The 22,060-nt window shown below is 40.4% G+C and overlaps 2 protein-coding genes across 3 annotated transcripts; one reads left to right on the top strand and one right to left on the bottom strand.

Moving 5' to 3' along the window:
• Window positions 1-171: 171 nt before the first annotated feature.
• On the top strand, window positions 172-13,260 carry vmp1 (vacuole membrane protein 1). 2 transcript variants are annotated; one of them, XM_086164597.1, is made up of 12 exons: window positions 172-358; window positions 905-1,012; window positions 1,322-1,454; window positions 1,772-1,862; window positions 2,827-2,937; window positions 5,035-5,202; window positions 6,865-6,996; window positions 8,771-8,851; window positions 8,980-9,096; window positions 10,151-10,212; window positions 11,688-11,787; window positions 12,223-13,260. In XM_086164597.1, exons 2-12 carry the CDS (start codon window positions 934-936, stop codon window positions 12,364-12,366), a joined length of 1,218 nt encoding a protein of 405 aa, XP_086020723.1. In that variant the 5' UTR covers window positions 172-358; window positions 905-933; the 3' UTR covers window positions 12,367-13,260. The 2 variants fall into 2 exon arrangements, with proteins under 2 accessions (XP_086020723.1, XP_086020725.1); XM_086164599.1 differs by lacking the exon at window positions 172-358 and adding an exon at window positions 362-448.
• A 757-nt stretch (window positions 13,261-14,017) lies between these two features.
• Window positions 14,018-21,377, bottom strand: tubd1 (tubulin, delta 1). Its single transcript, XM_086164596.1, has 8 exons — window positions 21,089-21,377; window positions 18,854-19,001; window positions 18,337-18,553; window positions 18,021-18,252; window positions 16,478-16,642; window positions 15,227-15,355; window positions 14,840-15,023; window positions 14,018-14,648 (listed from the first exon to the last, which is right to left on the bottom strand). Exons 1-8 carry the CDS (start codon window positions 21,237-21,239, stop codon window positions 14,537-14,539), a joined length of 1,338 nt encoding a protein of 445 aa, XP_086020722.1. The 5' UTR covers window positions 21,240-21,377; the 3' UTR covers window positions 14,018-14,536.
• Between the last annotated feature and the right edge of the window lie 683 nt (window positions 21,378-22,060).

The following is a 22,060-nucleotide window of genomic DNA, read 5'->3' as shown; positions in this document are numbered from 1 at the left end:
GGAAATGGACCGATTCAGTACAAGTAAGTATTGCGATAAGTTTGGCGACTGAACTTGTCTTACTGGAAAATTTGGCAACCGGTGATTGGATCGTGCAAATGAACTAACGGAAGTAACCAGTCTTCACGATAATTTCAGAATAAAATTGCGATACAGACCACCCAACGGGGACTGACTTCTGTTGAGATAATATAAGTACAATATTGATATAACTAATCAGTATCTATTTAAAAATATTTTTCTGGTTTGTTGATTCAAAAACAGCCATATTTCATGGATATTTGATGACAATCGGTGAGGACAAGCATGTCGTTTTGACAGTTCCGGCTTCTGTTTCCGGGTAAAGAAGACAGGAGAGGTACGACTGTCACTTCATTTTATCAAATGTCGCTGTAATTCCTGCTCAAATGCTCTGGTGTGGCATTGTTTTGTTCCTTTTAGCTTTTGGGTATGTTTTGGGTTATTTACCGTCAAGTATACCTTTTAAAAAATACTTCGAAGCCTTGTCGCCAGGGACAAATCTCCAACGTCCCTAGCTTAGCAATTAGCATTGTCGTTTACCGGCTAGCATGTGAGGGGTGATTTGCTGCATTTGGCATCATGTTTTAGCACACACTGACCTAACTATCGGACACCAAGGTTAATTGAGGTCAGAATGCTGAGGCAGTTTGTAACAACATTGTTTTCATTTATGCCATCGCTTGTATTTCAAATAGCCAATGTATCTCAAATGAAATTAGCTGGCGTATTTTTGGAGTGCTAGCATTTGTAGACGTTCTTTAGGTACCTTACCAAGTTTAATCGCAGGAATCCCAAACACTTTCGGCCTCGAGTGGAAGTGAAATAGTAGGGAGCACATGAATGAAATACGACAACTTATTACTTTGTGTGTTTTCTTCCCCAGACTGTCCGTTATTTTAAACGGCGAATATCATGTCAGCCAACGGATCCAGCTGCGATCAACCACAGAAACGAGCAGGAGCAAGAGACAAGCAGAATGGCAGATCCTCAGGTTCGTTATGCTCCTCGTGAATTCAAAGGACCAATACAATAGCCTAGATTCATCTTTAAAACGACCCGTGAAAGTTTTGGTCGCACAACCTTTGGTAAACAGAGAACGTGTATGATCGCAGGAGTCGTAAATCTGTATCGCTCAAGTTTTTCTAAGATGCCAATCGCCGCGCTGTAGAGGCTGATACGAGCATGCGGTTCTTAATGTGTACTATGGATATAACCATACTGGACGAACAGAGTGTGCCGGTGGATGTAGATATAAATGTTGAGGCTTGTGATGACGACTACTTTTCCTTTTGCTCTACAGACACATCAGCAAAAGAGAGGCGACAGAAAGACAAGGAGGAGCGACTGTCTCTCCTGTTATGGAGAAGGCCTGTTACCACACTTCATTACTTCCTCTTAGAGACCCTCGTGAAGTTAAAGGAGTTGACTCTGAAGTGAGACGGGATTCCTATTTCTGTCTTATGTTCTGTTTGTAAAAAAAAACCTGTTTGACTGTGCTTCTCGTGGGTGGTTCTTTTACTCCTTGCCCGGGAAGTGAAAATAAATATTGGAAAAAATAACATTCTGTACAACTGTGACACTCATAATGACTTTTAAGTGTTCAGGACACACTCAAGACATTATTTTTGCATGAATAAATGGGCACTTGGAATGTCAGTCAACAATTTTGTAAGACAATTCAACATTCCTCAAAATGGCTTCTCATTTTTTCTCATTCAACCTAATCATTATCCTCTGCTTTCTTGTTCAGGCTCTGGCAACGACGAGGTTTAGTGTTCTTAGTTCTGGTGTTAGGTTCTCTCTTCCCCTTCGCCTACTCCACTGAGGGAACACACCAAAAAGTAAGGCTTGTTTGTTTTGTATTATGTTGTTTTTTTTTTTGTTATCCATTGCTGTTAATTATCAACACCGTTGCAGTGTCAGCAAGCTTACAGCTTGGTAAGTAAGTATATCAGTCTAGAATAGAGTTCACGTTAATGAGGTTCACATTGCTGTCATGTAACCTTTGTTCCTGATGGTATCAAGTTGAATGCTCTGTTAACAGTAGCTCCCATTCCATAATGGGTCGCTTGTATTTGAATGAAACAGGCAGAGGCAGCCTCCAGTCATAAACACACATCTAAATAGGAACTCTATAAGTAATCTTCAAAATGTGCCTGAATTGTTTATTCCTCGCTTTATAAGTCGCTAAGTCTTCATTTGAGATTTTCTTTCATCTTACTTTTCATCAAGCTTACTGTTATCAGTTTTTCCCTCTCTCTTATTACACTGCTCTTCTGGCTTACATTTTTCAATTAAAAATTCCAGCTACTCTAATTCATAATTCTTTTTCAACAAATAAACAAAAAACATCTGCTTTTTTCTCCTGATTTTCTTAACAAATATCTGATTAATATCGTATATGTTGTTATTTCAAATAGAATGCAGCTCCAGTTCGCTTGCTCAATTTGTAATCAGAGTTGGATGCAGTGCCATTGAAAAAAATTTTCACTGACTGACACAAAGGCCAACTAATAAGCAACGGTAAATTGTGTTATATCCCCTGTACCAGAACTGGCCGTGAATGTCTTAATTCATATATGTCAGAAATATTTATATTTTTATCAATATTTTTTTTAACCATTTCCACGCACAGACTTTCTTGGTAACAGCATTAATGTTCATGCTTTTTTCTGTCTTATAAAATTGTATGACTGCATTTGAAGATTTTTTTTTTCTTCTAACCCTTTGTTAAATCAAAATTGTCTCATAATCGATTGACATTTTCCTTTGGTCTCCCTCTTTCATGATTTTCTTTTATTGTAGTATGTCAAGTACTTGGAGAAAAAGTTCCTGTGGTGTGCATACTGGGTGGGTCTAGGGATTCTGTCATCAGTGGGACTTGGAACTGGTCTGCACACCTTCCTCCTCTATTTGGTAAGTTACTAATCATTGAACTAGACTTACTCCTTTGCAGATATCATACCTACTTCTTTGTAAATGTAATAAGATTTTGAATACTTATCAATCAAGGATTTCTAGTTGTGAAAATTATCTTATACACACAAATTTTCTTAAACTGTGTGATTTGCATGAAATGTCTCTTCTTTGACAATGCAGTTTGAGGAGTAAAGATTGCTCCCACCCTTCCAGGTATGTGTGTCAAGTCAGGATATATGGGTCAGATATTCATCCAAATAGACAAATCAACAGTTTTAATTCCTCCTCTAAAGCTGGACTGCTGCTTAAAGGTAATATTGTAGATTTGTGCATATGCCTTCATAATGCAGCATTTGTTTTTCGGCTAGAGGTGCCTTGAAACAGCCGTGTGAGATTTGGACCGAAGAAAAGCAAAGTATCTTTTTTGTTGAGGAGAAGAGGCTGATTTGTAAGGTATTGCAAGTGACATCAACTTGTATAGCACCATTAAAATGACATCAGGCTGAACAGGGGTACCTTAGGCTATGTAGTCGCACAGAATGATTGAAGCAGTATTAATTAGAAGAATAGCTTATCTCTGTTTCATAAAATACATTCCTTTCATTATTATTTTCTTAAAAGGTTTTTTTTTTGTCTTTGTGAAAATCTTTATTCAAAAACGCATTTATGTTTGAATCACCACTGTTTGCTCTTAGACTGCCGCATTGCTATATCTATCATTCTAGTTTACCTGTCACATCATCAGGGGCACCACAAGTAACTGACACACTTGAATTTTGGGTCTAAATACACGCCTTGAACTGTTGAAATAAAATGTTAATTTTTATCAATGGAGGTGTGTGCACATCAACGGGGATATAAATTCCCCTGGCAGAGACAAAGGACACCAGAGTTGATACCCCAATATGACACCCTTACATCCCATGAAAGATCAAAGTTGGTGTGGAGCTTATCTCCGTTGCCATCCACATGGTCAGATTCATATATTTATATCTGGGGAAAAGCTGAATCAGCCAGACAATTTTCAATGAATGGTAAGTGGAGAGAGAAAAATGAACCTCTTAGAGAAAGGGGCTTCCCCGCTGTCCCAGATACCAGAGATCTGTGATCACACCCCCCCCCCCCCCTCCCCAGACTGTCAGTTTTGTTTTAATTGATGATTTATCACATCATTATTTAACCCATGTTTAAGGCCAGCTATTAAAAACATCGCCCTGAGAGGCTGTGACACAACATCGGAGCCAACATATAACCAAAATTTTATGTCACTTTTTCTTGTTTGTGGTGAGAACTGAAATAACTCAAAGGAAAGAGGAAGAAATCCAAATCTGTAGTTCACCTCGGGTTTTATTAAACATGTTTTAAACAACATTCTTTGACTTATCAAGAAATTTTGGGGAGGACAACCTTGACGTTCCTTATATGTAATCCGCTTTCTAAACAACTTTTAAAATGTTGTCACATGATAAAGAGAAACGTTTTTATTTTTAGGTAATTTATTACTCTTTAGCTGAAACGAAATGTAAAATGAAGAACATTGCACAGTGCTTGCAGCCATCGTATGGAGCGGTTGCAGTCAACACAATGTAATAGTGCAACCCGTCTAATGTCAGTGTTGTCTCTTCCTTCTTAAGGGAGTATAATGGAGTTGCTGTGTTGTAGTTACAGGTGCGCTGTTAATGCAGCCAGGTGTTCTGGCTTAGCCACATCTGTACAATCAGCATTGATTACCTGCCCAGCTGTCTATGTGACTCAGCTACTGTTTGTTTCTGTCCGTACCTGTGAGCATTTCTGTAAACATCTTAACTCCGAGATTTGATTAATGCAGCTGAGATCCAAAGCTTGAGCTTTTATTTATATATATATATGTGTGTGTGTGTGTGTGTGTGTGTGTATATATATGTATGTGTGTGTGTATGTATGTATGTATGTATGCGAAAAGTTTTGTAAATGACCACGAGTGAATACATTTTTGTATGAATAAAGAGGGACATTGATTTATATAAACCATTCCTTAATTTGTAATGAAATGTCTTGCCATGTCTCACGATTGACAGAATACTTGTCTTTCTTGCTTTTTTCTCTCTCTCTCAGGGTCCACACATAGCATCAGTAACGCTTGCAGCGTACGAGTGCGGTTCAACCGACTTTCCGGAGCCTCCATACCCAGACAAGATAGTATGTCCCCAAAGTGGAGGGATGGAGGACAGCATCTCTCTATTTTCAATCCTGTCAAAGGTCCGCCTGGAGGCCTGCATGTGGGTGAGTTTGATTGTGCTTTTAAAGTTCAAGGATGAGGAGGGAACTTAAAGGGGTTTCACAATCTAGACTCCATAATGCCTTTTGAAATATATGGAGAAATCTCTGCACTAGGATGGGCAAGGATGAATACCAAATTGGAAGCAAGTGACCTTTCACTGGTACGGCATTTGAAAAACCTGCATGATATCATAGTAGATAGCACTGCGTGGACTTGGAGACACTTTGGAAAACTGTTTTCAGTGAACAAAGTTCACCACTGCAAACACAAATTAATATTGCGCCAAGCAACATACTGGGTATAAGTAAATAAAACCCCAACAGTCATTTGCTCCTTTTAGCTGTGCTGATGCACAACAGAGAACAATGCTCGTCTGACAACATTTCAGATATATTTGAAAATAATAACAACTGTGCGTTGGCTCTCAGGGCAGGAGCAAGTACCAAGCCACAATAAAGGGTTACCTGCTTTTTAACTGCCCTTCCCTAACAAAATTAGTAGAGGGGAGCTTTTCAATGTTCAGCAACCAAAGTTATATCAAGAATTCAATTTCAAGACAGGTAACAATTAACGCCACCATCTTTTCCTAAACTTTTGGTGCAATTGGGTGCAAACCTGTGCATCATTCACGTCATCCCCCCCTTCACATACTGGACCGAAGAGTCATTGATGTCACAATGGCAGCCGACAGCAGTGAAGCTTCTTCCTTGCTTTAACATTTCGAGAAGTTGCACTTCAACTATGGTGGCATCTTTCTCTGCCACTTATGTTAAGTGCAGATGCCCTGAAGGTGCAAGCATCTAGGAGTCCTAGTAGGGGTTGAAATTAATTCAAAACATTCCCAAATAATTCACACATGATTCACACATAATTCACAATGATGCAGAGTAACTAACCCTAACCCTTCCTAGGCGCTGGAAGTTGAGCAATCATCTTTGGAACCAAACATTCCTGGGTCCATTCCCGACCTCTCCTAGTGTGTTGAAGTGTTGCTGAGCGAGATACTGAACCTCTACCTGCTCCCCTAGAGCTGCTGGACGGCAGCCTACTGCTCATGGTTCATCCATGATGGGTTAATTGCAGAGAACGAATTCCCCACGGGGATTAATAAAGGATAAATTACAATTATAATAGTAGCGATCACAAATTGAAATGGCGAGATGCTGAAAGCATGCTATGCACAGAAGATGCAGAGAATGATGCTATGGTCGCTAAATTAATCAGACCCCAGGATACACAACACCATGTTCTGGTTGGTTGCCACCCTTGAAAATGATAATTATTTGTAGTACTAATTATTTTAACCATAAAATAGAATTTTAATATAGAATATATAAAAATCAATTTATACTGCCTGGTCTTGTGGTATTGTGAAAAATCTGCAATATAAAATTAGGTAAAGTTTAAAATCAGCCATACAGTGAGACCGCAAAAGGTGAACCACAAGTGCTGATCTGTGTGTGTGTGTGTGTGTGTGTGTGTGTGTGTGTGTGTGTGTGTGTGTGTGTGTGTGTGCGTGCGTGCGTGCGTGCGTGCGTGCGTGCGTGCGTGCGTGCGTGCGTGCGTGCGTGCGTGCGTGCGTGCGTGCGTGCGTGCGTGCGTGCGTGCGTGCGTGCGTGCGTGCGTGCGTGCGTGCGTGCGTGCGTGTGCTTACGTGTTTACAGGGTGCTGGCACTGCCATCGGTGAGCTGCCTCCATACTTTATGGCCCGAGCTGCCCGGCAGTCTGGAGCTGATCCTGAAGATGAAGACTATGAAGAGTTTGAGGAGATGCTTGAGCAGGCTGAAGGCGCACAGGTCAGGGCCGCACACACAAGCCACATCTTTTTACGGGAGTTCAAATATAATATTGATGGAGTTAACCTGAAAATGAAAATCAAGCATTATCTTCGCACCTGACGCTAGAATTTTTTTTTTCTTTTTTTGGCACAAAAAACTTGGTTTAACAGCATTGTCACAGGATCCCTTGGAAAAAAATGAAGTGACAACACTTTTTAAAACAACCAAGATATTGATAATAGAAAAATAAATGCCTACTTTGCCTAAAATTCTAGCCACATAGGCAACACCTCTTCATGCCTGGTTGTTTGGGGTTTCTTTTTCAATTTTTGGATGGCACATCCATTTCTTGCTATTTTGGATATACACAAATATACAAACATGGATGTTTTTTAATTTAACCTGGATTGGACACTGTGTTGTTAATTGAATTCCACATTTACAGACATTGACAAGATACAGGCCAATACTTGTTTTTGTAATCTGATTTGTCCCAAGTATACGCCTCTCTGTTCCGCGCAGGTCCTGTGCTTCAAATCTATCTCTGTATTTGACTCCAAACTAATGCAGCGCCCCGTTAAGCTATCATCCTATCTAATTTGGTTTTACCTTTATATTGGCACCGCTGACTGGTGATTGGTTTCAAAGTGTCTTGTGACTTCAGCGAAGTTCCTCCCCTCTCACGCTTCCAGTAAATCTCCTTTTGCGTGGGTGAGTCACCCTGAGCACATCTCCCCCCTTTAATCATGCTTCAGGCTTCTCACCCACCCCACCCCCCGTATTCCCTCTGCCTTCTCAGTGGCCTCTAATTTGAATGACAGACCGTTCAGGTTCACATGACTGTAGACTGCTGAGATCAGATGCTGAGTCAGCAGGACGGAAATCTTAGAAACCTGGTGTACATTGTCTCTCTCTCTCTCTTTCTCTCTCAATCCATTATTTATTTTTCATTTGTTCTTTGCTCGTTCTCAGCTGGCTTAGCCGACTCACATGACATTTGGAGCTTTGGGAATGTGTTAAGGATGTAGGATGGTGGTATAGGTCCTCTAAAGACAATTTCCTATTACTTATTTTATATGTTTTATAGTGTGTATATGTATATTTTTTTTCATACATTCAATGGGTTTGTTTGTGTGTGTATATAAAGGGGTGCCTTTTTTTAATAAGTGGAAATTTCTTCATCAATATTCAGGGTCAGGGAGCCCAACCAAAGAAGAAGTGCGTAACTTAAAATAAATGTATCACGTCATCACTGAAGCATGTGGAGAGTTGGTATTTTAGGCCCAGAAATGCAAATAATCACCAACTATATGCTTAATTCATTCATATCAATGAAAGACAAAAAAAATTAAATTTGAAATTCATTACGATGTATAAAAAAAAAAAAGATTTGGCCCAAATTCTCTGTGTCATTGATGACCGGGAATAAATGTAAAATCCTAAATTTGCTGCCAAGCTCATCATAAAAACCACAGGAATTGACATTGAAAAGTCTATGTGGTTATGTGGAGGTTGGCGGTCAGATTCCCGACGACTCCTTTCTACGGGCCTACGACCTGTCCACAGGTTCTACCGTGTGTGTGTGTTCCAGCATAAAGTGCTTTGAAACCACAAGGTGTGAAAGTGCTCTTTAATTGGAGATTAGTGGTTTGGAAATTGCAGGTATTAGACTGTACCATTTGTCCAACTGTAATAAGTACCCATGGGGTTTTCAACATCACGTGACCGTTAATGATGAAAACAACCCAAAGTACATCACCATTGTTTTGTTAAAAAAAAAAATCTGTTTCAGGATTTTGTCACCAGAGCAAAACTGGGAGTCCAACACATGGTGCAGAGGGTAGGATTCTTTGGGATCCTGGCCTGTGCCTCAGTAAGTTGCAGTCAGACACTTTTCATTCAGAAAAGAAAAAAACAAAGAAACTTCATGGTTACTTTTTTAAATCATTCAAATACGACAGCCTTTGTGCAACAGTTGTTGAAATATGTGTGTGTTTCCAGATCCCAAATCCCCTCTTCGACCTGGCTGGGATAACATGCGGCCATTTTCTGGTTCCCTTCTGGACCTTCTTCGGTGCAACGCTCATCGGGAAAGCAATCATCAAGATGCACATACAGGTCAGCCACAAAAGGAGCCCTGGATCTAGAAAAAAAAAATTAACCAGTTTTAAAATTTTGTATGCCAAACCCGTTAGGATATACGAAAGATAATGTTCGCCTGTTTGTCCAAAAAAAAAAAAAAAAAACGGCACTGAGAAAAACTCCTGCCTGCTCTGCTCTGGAGGGAGTGCGTGGCTGGGGGTTCCTTTTTTCTGATTTAAGCTTCAGAATACTTTTTTAGTATCAAAGTATAAACAGACTAAGAGAAGGAAGTCTTCCTAGAAAAAAAAAAAAAAGTTAATTACGCAGTGAATTTGTTGAGTCTTCGACACCGGTGACTAATATAAGCCGAGACAGCGTTTGTCTGCGGGTGGGATGTGAGTCCTCTGACTCTAAAAACTAAAACCGCCATCTCTCGGCAGTACCAGCCAATGATCTCACCGCGAGGGCCTTTCAAAGGAGGCCGTCACGCAGCAGGGGTCGGGGGAGGATGTAGAGTGGACATGAAAAGGTAGACATGAGGGGAGGAAATGAAGCTCGGCAAAAAGGCATCGAAAGGGTTGAGACTTTATCTTTTTTTTGTGTCTGTGCAGCAGCCTGTAACCCCCCCACCCCACACATCGGACATCACGTGTCATATCCTGTCTGGAATTGTCCGCGGGGGGGTCACGCTCTTTCAAAATCTGATCAGTTTCAGGATGAGAAGAATATTATGATCCCCCTCCTCCACCACCCTCACACCCACGCAAACTTTTGCCGCATTGTAAACCCCCTGCAAAGCCTGGCAAAGCCTATCGCTGCCACGTTTAGCTTTTTTTTTTTTTTTTTTAATAATTGGTGTGTTTGTGGCAGGTCTGTCATCAATTTTCCCCACAGCTGTTGCTTGACCATTCAAATCCTCCAGTATAAACTCCCGGTCTTTTATCTGGTTATCGTCTTTGCCCCTCATTTTTGGAAAAAAAAATTGGGCCCGAATCCTTAAAATGGAAACAAAGGAAAACACACACTGTCAATTTTTGCCCCATTTTCCCTCGCTGCTTTAAAAATGGTTGTCTTTCTTGTCTCTCAACAGAAGCTGTTTGTCATCATCACCTTCAGCAAACACATAGTGGAGCAAATGGTGTTACTCATTGGGTAAGTGTGTGTGTGTGTGTGTGTGTGTGTGTGTGTGTGTGTGTGTGTGACTGATAGACTAACTGACAGTCATTAATTTAAGAAAAAAAAACAACAGAAACTTAAGTTTCATTGTTTTTGGTTGGAAGGTAATGTAACCATTTATATTTCACAGCTTATCGAACCTTGCATTGCCTTCCCTACTGAAGGCGTTGAGGTCACACACATGCATTTTTCATCCCCCACACACACTCTCATGGGTTTGGTTTTTTGGTTTTTCCTTTTGCCAGTCTTATAGACTTGCAACATTGGTGGTCGGGCATGTGAAGTCCTATCAGAACACGTTAATGTGACTCACTAGGTTCAGCAGACAGGGACACAAGTTGCTCAGCACTGTGAGAAACCCGATCTCCCAGATACGAGAGATGAATGTCGGTTTGTCGGGCAGGTAGAATTCATGTTTGGAGACTTAAAGATAGTTGTAGGTGAAAGTTCACAAAATTCAAGACGCAACTGATTGATGTTGATTTTGGGGGGGGGGTGTCTTCCCTAAGTTATAATTTTCAATATTAAACTCACTATTTGGACCTGGATTGGGACCGCTCCGGTTGTTTCTTTGAGATAAAACATTTCATTTCCCATGAAAATCCTCCTATTACTTGGTGACTCGCTATGATGTGTGTAAATGATTGTTCAGTGCTGACGCTGTTTTTTTGTTGTTTTTTTAAATTGATGTCTGTATGGATCATCTGTTATCATACCAGTGACAAAGACCAAGTCAAGGCAGGCTGGTTGGGTATTCCTTAAAAATCAGCAGTTATCCCGTCCCTTCTCGGCATGCGTTTAAGTAACCTGTCTCATGTGCTGTCCTCATTCTGGTCAAGTTCAGAGAAAATTTTATTTCCTGAGCAGAGGCCGTGCCAGATTTGTACAGGGAGACGCCGTCTGACTGAGACAAAGGTCATTGTGTTTCTTGCATGACTACTATGAAAAGGCCCCCTGAAAAATACCTTTACAGGACAATATACAAAAAAGGCACCTACTATGATCGCTCCATCCCCAGATGAGCCAGTCACCTCGCCTAATAAGGACATAAGCACACCCTGATTAGGCGTCCTTCCACCCAGAAGGCTGCCCTGGTGGTAAAGGTGATGACATCATGTCGACTCACTTCCTGGTTGAAGGGGCTGACACAAGCGCCTATAGAGAGCTGAAGGGTATAAAAGGAGTGCGGAGCTTTGTGCTTCAGTCAGATGGAAGGCAGAGCCCCACATGTAGGATGGCAGCTGTTGCCAGGGCGCTGTTTCCCCGTTGGATGAGAAGGCACTCACAGAGTGAAAGGCCCCCTTTGATAGAGGGAGAAGGGGAGGGGGCTGCGCATCAAAGAAAATGTCCTTCTAGAGGGTAAGCAGTCATTTTCATGCTTCTTTTTTCTCCTTTGTCCTTTCTTTCCTCTCCTTCTTTGCCCTGTTTCTGGGGCGACTGTGGGATCTCAGGTCTGTGCCAAAAGTTGGACCCTCTCTCCAGAAGCCCTTCAGTCAGTACCTGGAGGCACAGAGGAACAAGCTGCACCACGCCGGAGGAACTGCCACAGCAGTAAGAGCAGTCTAATACTATACTGTTTGTTTGGGAGTGGGTTAACTCAAATTTAGAAGCTTTACATTGGTATTTATATTTATATGTCTCTAAATTTTCCACAAGTTAACGCAACAAAAGCTTTGAAAGGTTATGGTAGAACCATTTGAATATTGGCTCAAAACATTGGGATCCATTTTCTCATCTTTAAGTCAAAGCATTAATGTCTTTATAAATCAATTTTAATTTGATTCTTGAAATTAGGAATGGGTATATACGAGTGTACTTGAGTGAACTACAAACTACGAAACAGCTTCCCTTGTGCCCATGCCCTACATTCAAAAAAAAAAAAAATAGTAATAATAATCTCCAGGAGAAGTTGTAAAAATCAGCCAGTTTAGTTGTGACTTTGCCATTGCTGTTAGCATAACCGCACTCTCCACTGTGGGCTTCCAGGACGAGAACTGGCTGTCGTGGGTGTTTGAGAAGGTGGTGCTGGTCATGGTCTGCTACTTTGTCATTTCCATCGTCAACTCTATGGCCCAGAGCTATGCTAAGCGGCTGCAGCAGCAAAAGCATTTGGAGGAAAAGACCAAGTAAAGAAAAATTTGTTTAAAAACAAAAATAAAAAACGAGTGACTGTTTCTGCTGCTGCTGAGAATCCTCAACTCAGCCATAGCCACTTACGACTTACAAGTAAACCTCACTCTCATCCATTCTGAAGAGGCTGAACACTCAAACAGGCACTATTAGGGTGTGCATGCGTGCGTGTGCGCGCGCATGTGTGTGTGTGTGTGTATGTGCGTGCGTGTGGTTTTTGCGAACATGAGTTTTTTTGTTTGTCCCTTTTTTGGCTCTTCATCTCATTTCTCTTTCCCGACGTGTTGTCTGACTGGTTTCCTGCTGATTTGTATGTTACTTTGATATTAAATTAATCTATTTGTTTGACCTCAAAAGGAAAGCCGCGGTTTGGTATTGACTGCTGCGTACGGGCAGTGCCCATCAGATGCTATGCCTTATGCAAGATGGGAAATCTCGACTTCCCTTGAATATAGTTCTTAACTTTTTATTTAATTTTGTAACATTTACGTATGGATGGCTTTTCATTTGTTTGTACAGTGTGCTGCCAAATTAACAGGTAAAGATGGTCTGTTCAGGGTTTAGTTATCCAATTTTGTCCTGTCAAGACTATTACAATTGATTGAGTCCTTTTTTTTTTGTCCCTGGAATTGTCAACATAAAACATGGGAAAAGCAATATTGATATGAAATGTGTTATCAATGGTTTGCACATTTTTGATTATCGATTTTTGAGCATACACACAGATGTATTTGTATTCTAATGGTCTGTGTGGACAAGTAAACTTGAATCAAACAAAGGAAGTATCATTTGTATGGTGACGTTATACTGTCAGCAAACTAGCTCCATTTCTATTCTGTACAACTAGGATGGACCTTTGATTGGATCATGTATATAAAACATGTCATTCATGGAGTTTGTTTCAAAGTCATTATTTGAATTCTCTTGTAGGTCACAAACTGTGTGCTTTGTTATAAACAATTATTGCTCAAGAGCTGTTGGTGGGGCAGGAGAGGTTAACTGTCATGATAAAGCTTGTGTTTATATTCCTTCAAGAAAAAAAATCATCTTTAAGGTAAGTTAGATACTTGAAGCTTTATTTTTTCATTTTGACAATGTTATTCTAGAGAGCAAAATTGCTTTGTGTTTACTGTCAAAGGGGATTAACTTGATATGTAGGTTTGGTTTGCAAACCCAATTTCCCTTTTGGAAATTGGGTTTGCCTGAAACACTGCAGGTTATGTCTTAACTTCAGCTCAGTCATATACACACCTGGAAACCACTTCCCACCTCCTCAGCTAGCTTATCAGACTGGTGTTGGCTTTTAAAACTGCTACGGCAACAGCGGTCTGTAGGCTGGCTGAAGTTGCGGGCTTTGCAGCTACCTGCTTTCGCTGCTCAGTTGTCGGCGCGAGCGACAAGACTATGCTTGGATAGTTCCATTGTTGGATCCAGTGGTCCATCATTGTGGTAAACTTCATGATATTGTGCAAAACTAAAAGAAAAATAAAAGGAATTTAACCTTTCATGACCGTTTATCGTTGTTGTCAGGAGGCCCCACATTGAATGTTTATTACAACTGTTTGCCTACAAAAATGTTCAAGCTATGTATGTCTCGCTGAGATAACTTAGATGTCTGAGAACATTTCAAGAGGCGTAACTTTAAACGTCTGGATGAGTTACCTTGGTAACTGACTAAACAACCTGCACACTGGCAGCTTAAAGCAAGGAATCCGTTGACATTTTTAAGAATTTTAACCTAGGTATTAGCAGAGAACAGGACCATGTTTGGATGCTGTGATATATGCGGGGAGATAAAGAAGGCTGCGAACACGTTCAGTATATTTGTAGCATTTCATACACAAATTTGAACATGTTCCTCTTCCAAGATTTAAATTAAAGAGTGAAAAGCCTATACAAAAAGATACTCCAATTCTATGAAGGCAGCACAATTCTGAGAAATGTCGTTAACGATACGGAGAAATCTCAGGCTTGATTTATTTTTAATAAATATAAGAACCTGCAAAAATATTTTGCATTACATCAAGTCAATTCTAAGAAAGTAGAAGGAAATGGCTATTATTACCTATGGCCGAACACAGTAATTCTGATCTTGACGCAAATCACCACGTGTACATTACGACAGGACATTGATGACACAAAGGCATTGGCCAGTACTTGTCCTCCCCCACTACTGGGAAGACAGCTGTCTGTAGCTGGAGATGATCTGCTCCAGAGATGTAAAGCTGTCAAGGAAATCTTCCTCTGTGATTCCAAACTTGACATACTGATGGATATATGCCCTGCAGCAAAGAGGAACAACAAAAGCACAGCAGAATAAAGAGGAAGGACTACACAAAACAAAAAAACAGGTTACTATTTCTCCTAAAGTCAGAAGAATTTCTTGTGATCAGAATTTCTTGTGAATATATTAATTCATTAAATCCACTGAAACCGAATTTCAATGTATTTGGGTTTTTTTTGTGTGTCTCACCTTGAGGCAAACATATTCCAGGCTTTCCCCACCATTTTATCCAAGGATCCGAGCAGAGCCTGACTGTTGCTGACCAGCGTTGCAGACTTTTCATACTTGTTAAAAGAAACTGGAGATTTCCACTTGGTGACGGCCTCTTGCGGTGAAAGCCATGAGGTGTAAAGTGCTGCATCCTCGTACTCACCTTGAAAACAGGATTTGTTTGACTTATTTGGTCTACACAGTCAAAGCATTAAAAATACTGTTGGTTCTTCAGTTTCTTAATCATCTGATGGATATGACAATTTATCAACAGATGAAGTCAAAATAATTGAAGCATGAATTTATCCAGCTTGTGCGCTGAAGATTTTTTTCAACCAAAACACTAATACATTTTAACTATCAGACCTGTCTCTGCGCTGAAGACATCTTTTCCTCTCAGTATAAGGAGGTTTGCGAGAGAGGTATTAAAGCTGCTTCCTGTGAGGCCCTTGGTTCGTTCAGAGGCAGCAGCCAGACGCACCTGCCAGTTGATACCTGCCAACAATGAAGGGCCCTTGTGTTTCATGAAATCGCTTTTTAACTGCGATAAATGCAAAGCATTAACATGAAAATGCTCACACAACCTAATTTCATGAGCACAATCAAATAATACAGTGTCCTAGGCAGCTTACTCTATCAATATTTAATACCTGATGGGCAATAATCCGCTATATGACAGGGGACCGACACTGACCATCTATTGTTTACTATCAAATTAATCAGCACTGACAAAATACATTTTTATTAGCTGAACAAGTACTAATAGAACTAATATACTGCATATAATATTAATTCTTCAATTGCATCAATGATGAGGGAAGTGCCCAACTGATAGATGAGTCTTCCAGTTAATGACTAATATCAGCCTTTTGCAGGCTTATTGGTAGGGGCACATTTTGATGGCTTGCATGACAATTTTGCGAATCAACATTACATATCTGATTGATTTGTAACATCCACCTTAGAATCAGGTTCCCAAATGGACGCCAGTATTGAACACTGATAATCAAGTGTAGGTTGAGATGATGATGCAAGAGAACTAACACTGACCCTTTGATTTGGATACTGATCACAAGTGATGATGATAATGTGTTGTTTTTACGCTGAGTGGCAAACAACGCACCCTGTCTTCCAAATTCATCACTGATCGATTTTGACATTTTGGAAGGTTTTTAAATAACACTGCGGGTGTCAGAATTAGAATACTTTGATCTCCCAGGGGGAAATTGCTTAAATGAGAAATGTGATGAGGTATCTGATGTGTTTTCAGCGTAAAATGGAATTCTGGTGCAGCTTGATGTTGCTTTGTGGTCAAATAAGCACGAGCACTCACAAAAATATACACATTACACAAGCAATATAAATATGGGCTTTTTGTGAGTACTTTTGGTCATTTCTACAGCATTTCTGGCACACACACATACAGGGTATTGGGCAGTTACAGTGGACGGAGAGTCGACACGCTGCAAAGTAATTCATATCAAAAATATGACATCATACTACTGTATACAAGTCATTTATCTTATTTTTCATTCATTAAATATTCATGCCAGCAGGGTAGGGACGGTAACACCTTAGGTTAAAATTTTAAATATATGAAATTTTGACCAAACTCACCTTCCTCCATCTTGCTATTGGAGATGAGCATCTGTCGCAGGTGTTTCAGCAAACACGGCCAGCTGAAAGTGCTGTAGGCTATTGAGGAACAAGGCATTTGCGGGATGGTACACATGCTGAGCAGCTTATACTCTGGGTGGCATGTGAGAGCACTCACCAATTCACCTGAGGAAATGAGGGCACGAAGGCAATCTAAACAACTCATGATAAAGATGGCATCCTGGAGTCATAATGTATATCCTTAAAAAAAAAATTGACAGGGGTAAACACACATATAGGAAGATCTGTACAACTAAATAAGGTAGCTCACTGAGATGGTAATTTTCATAAATTTGATTTACCGCGCCTCCTTAATTTGCCTCAATGTGAGATGTAACTCTGATCAGAGGCAGCAAAAAACAGTGGGGGGACATGAAAAATCAATAGATGGCATTTCACAAAGTTTAAATCAAAAACTTAAAAATTGTATCCAAATAAATACAAGCTTATAAAATGTATGTATTAAATATTAGTATTTTCCCTTACTATATTCAAAGGGGGCACACTGAACACAGTACTGTATTTTGCGGACCATAAGGCACACCACATTATAAGGTGCAATATCAATGAACGGGTCTATTTTTATACATAAGGCGCACTGCACTATACGGTGCGTGATAAAACATACAGTATATAAAGCAAAACAAAAAAGTCAGTTTAGTCGAACTTTATTCATCTCGCTCATCACACTTTGTTCCCTCAGAAACTATGTTTGGTGTTCTTTACTTGGTGCTGTTCATCTGCTTGCTTCTTCTACTTCCATAACATTGATTAATTAATGCTGAATTATTTCGCGGCTGCTCTATTCCCATGATCTATTGTAATGATCTTTGTATCTATTCCCATGATTTTTTTGTAAGTCGCTTTGGATAAAAGCATCTGTCAAATGACTGTAATGTAATGATCGACTGGATGGCATACTCTGTAAGCATGTCTCTTAACAAGTGCGATTTTGGGGGGTCCCCATACACACAAAATATTCAGTAATTTTATGTCGAAGCTCAGTACGTATGAGTGTTACAAAAAGTGGCAGTAAGCGTACTATGTACTGTTCTCTGATTGGTTTATTGTTGCCAGCGATAGAGGGTGGAATACTGTTGTATTCCAGCACTACAGAATTAGCCATCTCACGTTGTCTGACGTTGCAACCCATAGTCAACCAAGGACTGACTTTAATACAACATCCGCGTGTCAGGAGCGAATGGTCCAACAATCAATCAAGTGGAACGGCTTCGTCGCTTACCAAAGTCGGACTAAAACATTTAAACAGATGTTTGAGTGCAGTGTACCACATAAAATTGGTTTGAGGTCAGTAAGCGCAACAAGAATTCATACAGAAGGTGCACCTGATTATCAGGCGCAGGGACAATTTTTGAGAAAATTTAAGGATTTTAAGTGCACCTTGCAGTGTGAAAAATATGGTAATATATGACAAAGGTTACTGGGCAAATGAGCAATTTCTGAGTATCAAGCCTTTGTATATGTGTGTCCAAGTCTCTCATACCAAGAGGATTCCTGCTGTAGCCTCCATGGGAGTCCGCAGTCAGAGCAGGCTGCAAGATGCTCCCGAGCTGGTGTCCAATAACTTTGTTGACATCATTGAAGGAGATATCTTTGATGTGGAGCAACCGACTGCAGATCTTGTGCACTGTGTCATTCTCGTGCACGAGGATGGCGTCTGACAGTTGATACAGATGAGCAAGCGTCAGCACTGAATTGTAGTTTTGGACAATCACCTGAAAGACCAGGTCAGAGTAGCCCTAATCATAAAAACATATTACAGTCAACATGATATGTTAACTGACATCTCATCTCTGTACCTCTCCAGTCACATATGGCCACGTGAGGTGATTGACGATGAAGGACTTTGGGTAAATGTCTCGAAGACACTGGGTGACATATGTACCGACACCAGATCCTGTCCCCCCAGCCACACTCATTATAGGCATGAATCCAGCCAGTCTGTCACACCGCTCCACCTCTTTCCTCATCAGCTCCTCTACTACTACTCTGTGATGGGGACCATGGACATAATACCTGGTGAGATAAAAAACAAAACAAAAAAAAAAACATAATTGCCGCATTTAAACTTCTTGCCTGTCTTATTTGCTATACACACAGCCAAAAGGTCAGTTTGCCAAGATATAGGCTACAAGCCAATATTACTATTCAAGAGTTTGATAACAGCAGAATAACAAAAAAGTGAAATCACAGAGTATTTCCTCAATAAAGGACAAAAGCTAAATGCTTTAGGTCAAAGCCCACATGCTATAAAATTACCATAGTTTGGCAGCACATCCCTACTTTGAAAGGATATGTCATTTTAAGTCTCCTCACCCATTTGCCCAGTTGTTTCCAGAGCCTTGCTTCTGACTGAAACATGAAGAGTCGCCATACCGCCACCTGCCAGGGTTTGTAGCTCTGGTCAAACTCTGGTTGATGACTTTAGGCTCCATGTCGATCAGCAAAGCCCTTGCCACAAAGTCTGCGTAGATGGGGATACATAAACAGGGTAACCAGGGGAATGGTAAGATGACTACCCTAATGAGGCCTTCGCCAAATCAGAAACCACCAGGCGCAGGAACATAGAACAGGAGGAAGACAACAACAAACGAATGAACATTGTCATACCGTATGTTGCCGGTGTTTCTGAGAAACTCCGTAAGGTATTCAACAAACACTATATACAGGTACATTTCAAATCCCACAACACCCTGTGGCAAAAACTGGTGCACCCCAAGGACAAAACATCCAGGCACAAGATAGAGAATGTGCTATATGCTGACACTTGCACTGAGGATTGTGATGACGTCTACATTGGAGAGACCAAACAACCTCTGCACAAATGGATGGCCCAACACAGGAGAGCCACCACTTCAGGGCAGGACTCTGCTGTCCACATATACCTGAAGGACAAGGGCCATTCATTTGAAGACAGCAATGTCAGTTCTGACCATAGAAGACAGATAGTTCGAGAGTGGAGCCGATACAAAGGCATCTTTGTCAAAAAAAGAAAAAAACATCTTTGAATAGAGGAGGGGGCCTCAGACATAACCTTTCACAAGCATACAACGCCATACTGGGATAAGTATCAAGACGGATTTGCACACACAAACCACCTGCACCCTCCGAACAACATCCACATGAACTTCATTTCATGTGATCCAACAGGTTTCACTCTTGTTTAGCTTTACCTTATCACATTCCAATTCCAGGTCATCCAACGAAGTTGCTTTTTTGTTCCGATGAACAACACCCCCAGTGGCATAACAATCCCCCTTACACCTAGTTTCTGCAAATCAACTCTTCCACTTACACAAGCCACCATAACCTAGGCAGTTTTGTTCGGAAACTTCCCATAGATCATCAGAACTGAAGAAGTGTCTCCGATGAGGAGTGAAACATCTTCAAGAAGAAATTCGAGTCCAGTTGCCAAGACAAAAAGATTTCGCCCAGTTAAAAAGGTGCTAACTAAAAGAAAAACAAAGCTACACATATTATCAATTTGTGTCTCAGTGGAGGTTGCATTTGATGGTTTTATGGTACATCTGGAATGCAGATTTTGTGATATTAATTTGTTCTGTGAAATATGAAAGTTGCAAACAGACAATCTAAGCTCTTACTTGTTTCTTCAATATTTATGGTACTTGCTGTTGATGACAGTGAATTTCCGCAGTGCATGACTTAAACATTAACATTTAAGCTTATCTTATAAGCTTATGAATTCAAACATCCATCACCCCCTGCATGCCACACTGACGTCCTGTAAGAGCTCTTTCAGCCGTAGACTGATACCACCGAGGAGCTCCACTGAACGCCACAGGAGGTCTTTCCTCCCCGAGGCGATCAGACTTTTTAATTCCTCTCCATTCAGCCGCCAGCAACCATAACAACCTATCTTTAACTTAAAAACAAACAAAAATGTGCAATATCTCATTTCTGTGCAATATTCAGAAACTGTGCAATATTTCATCTCATAACAGCTACACTGTGCAATATTTCATCTCATCTCATAACTGCTACACTATAATGTTCCCTTCTATCATACTATTGTGCACTCCTTACCTCACTTGTTACTAAGACACTTATAGTTTTATCACTGCTTACTAAGACACTTTATAGTTTCACTGAAACACTTTATAGTTTATAGTTTATTTTATTTCTAATTCTGCCTCTCTTTTATTATTTATTACTGTTATATTTTCTGTAACTCTGGCACTGCAATTTCCTTCGGGATTAATAAAGTTGTTCTTATTCTTATTCTTATGTATTTTATCATGTTGTATTGTGTAGCATTAACATGTTGATCTTTAATTGTAGCTGTTTTGTTAAAATCATTGATGTAAAAGCTCATGGTTTCAAGATCTTAAAATCAGCAAAAGTTATTAACTCTGTACAGGACGCTGAATGCGTTATTTTGAATGGCACTATGTTAAACCGTATCGTCCCTCGCTGAATTAATTCTATGAGTTAGTCCATATCTTTAGATTCTGTGACATAAAATTGTTGGAAACAAACATGTATTGAGAAACCGAATGCATGTGAAATACGTAAGCGGCAAATCATTTTTACCTCCATTTGAATTTTGGTAGAAGAACCGCTCACAGCTAGCTTGGCTATACGTTTGCCTCTGTCCGGCTTGGGCATCACTGCGAAGGATGTCGAACAGTTCCCGACCCACTTGGTTCCCGCACTGACCGAGCTGAACCGTCACGACAGACATGGTCCACCTCCTTTCGACGAATTCCGGGTCAAACTGTGACAACAACGCTCATATTTATCGGCCAGAGCGCGTAGAGACATGATATGTTGTCCAACGAACTACTTAGTTTACAATGATGGCCTGGCTACATCCGTAACTGCCGCCTCGTTCTTGCGTCATTTCCGGTTTACATTTCAAAGTTTCAAAATAAGACGCCTGTCAGTGAGAAGCCTAGATTTGAGTCCCGATTCTATTTTATCTATTCTTATATTGAGCTGAATAATAAATCAGTTTATTCTACTTAACTACCATATGCCGTATTTCTGAAATTTGATTGTTCTTTAGTATTACCATCTGAAAAGGCCACTCAATATGCGCAACAAGGTCTATCTCCCACTCTCCCACTCTTTCTCTTTCTTTCAATTTTTTCTTCTTCTTCTTGCTCTTTTCCTTCCGCCCCTTTAGGACTCGCAAAATCATCTCCTTCCATTTAACCCTATCCTCTGCATCCTCTTCTCTCACACCAACCAACTTCTTGTTCTCGTTCACTCCATCCGCAAATCTCCTCTTCGGTTTTTCTCTAGGCCTCCTGCCTGAATGTTTCAACATCAGCATCCTTCTACCAATAAATTCATCATCCCTCCTCTGGACATGTCTAAATTATCTCAGTGTGGCCTCTCTGACTATCGCCAAATTGTTTAACATGTGCGGTCCCGCTGATGGGAGTGCTTAGCCGAGATACTGTCATGAAGGGCAGAAAATATAAATATATTCTGTCCTTCATAACAGTGTAATAATTTGAACAGAATAACACGAAACCTTAAATGGCACGGATTTATTTT

The sequence above is a fragment of the Fistularia commersonii genome, chromosome 18, assembly GCF_037954325.1.
Source record: "Fistularia commersonii isolate RoL2024-O1a breed Wild chromosome 18, RoL_Fcom_v1.0, whole genome shotgun sequence".
Taxonomy (NCBI): Eukaryota; Metazoa; Chordata; class Actinopteri; order Syngnathiformes; family Fistulariidae; genus Fistularia; species Fistularia commersonii.
The sequence above is the reverse complement of the archived record's forward strand: the minus strand, read 5'-3'. Positions and strand labels throughout refer to the sequence as shown.

Bases quoted from the DNA above. Each gene is read 5' to 3' on its own strand.
- vmp1 (XM_086164597.1), top strand. From the start codon at position 934: ATGTCAGCCAACGGATCCAGCTGCGATCAACCACAGAAACGAGCAGGA. The intron at 1,863-2,826 runs GTAAGGCTTGTT...CTTTTATTGTAG, and splicing joins CTGAGGGAACACACCAAAAA to TATGTCAAGTACTTGGAGAA. The intron at 8,852-8,979 runs GTAAGTTGCAGT...GTGTGTTTCCAG, and splicing joins GGATCCTGGCCTGTGCCTCA to ATCCCAAATCCCCTCTTCGA.
- tubd1 (XM_086164596.1), bottom strand. From the start codon at position 21,239: ATGTCTGTCGTGACGGTTCAGCTCGGTCAGTGCGGGAACCAAGTGGGT. The intron at 18,253-18,336 runs GTACAGAGATGA...CTGGTCTTTCAG, and splicing joins GGCCATATGTGACTGGAGAG to GTGATTGTCCAAAACTACAA. The intron at 15,356-16,477 runs GTGAGTTTGGTC...CATTGTTGGCAG, and splicing joins CAATAGCAAGATGGAGGAAG to GTATCAACTGGCAGGTGCGT.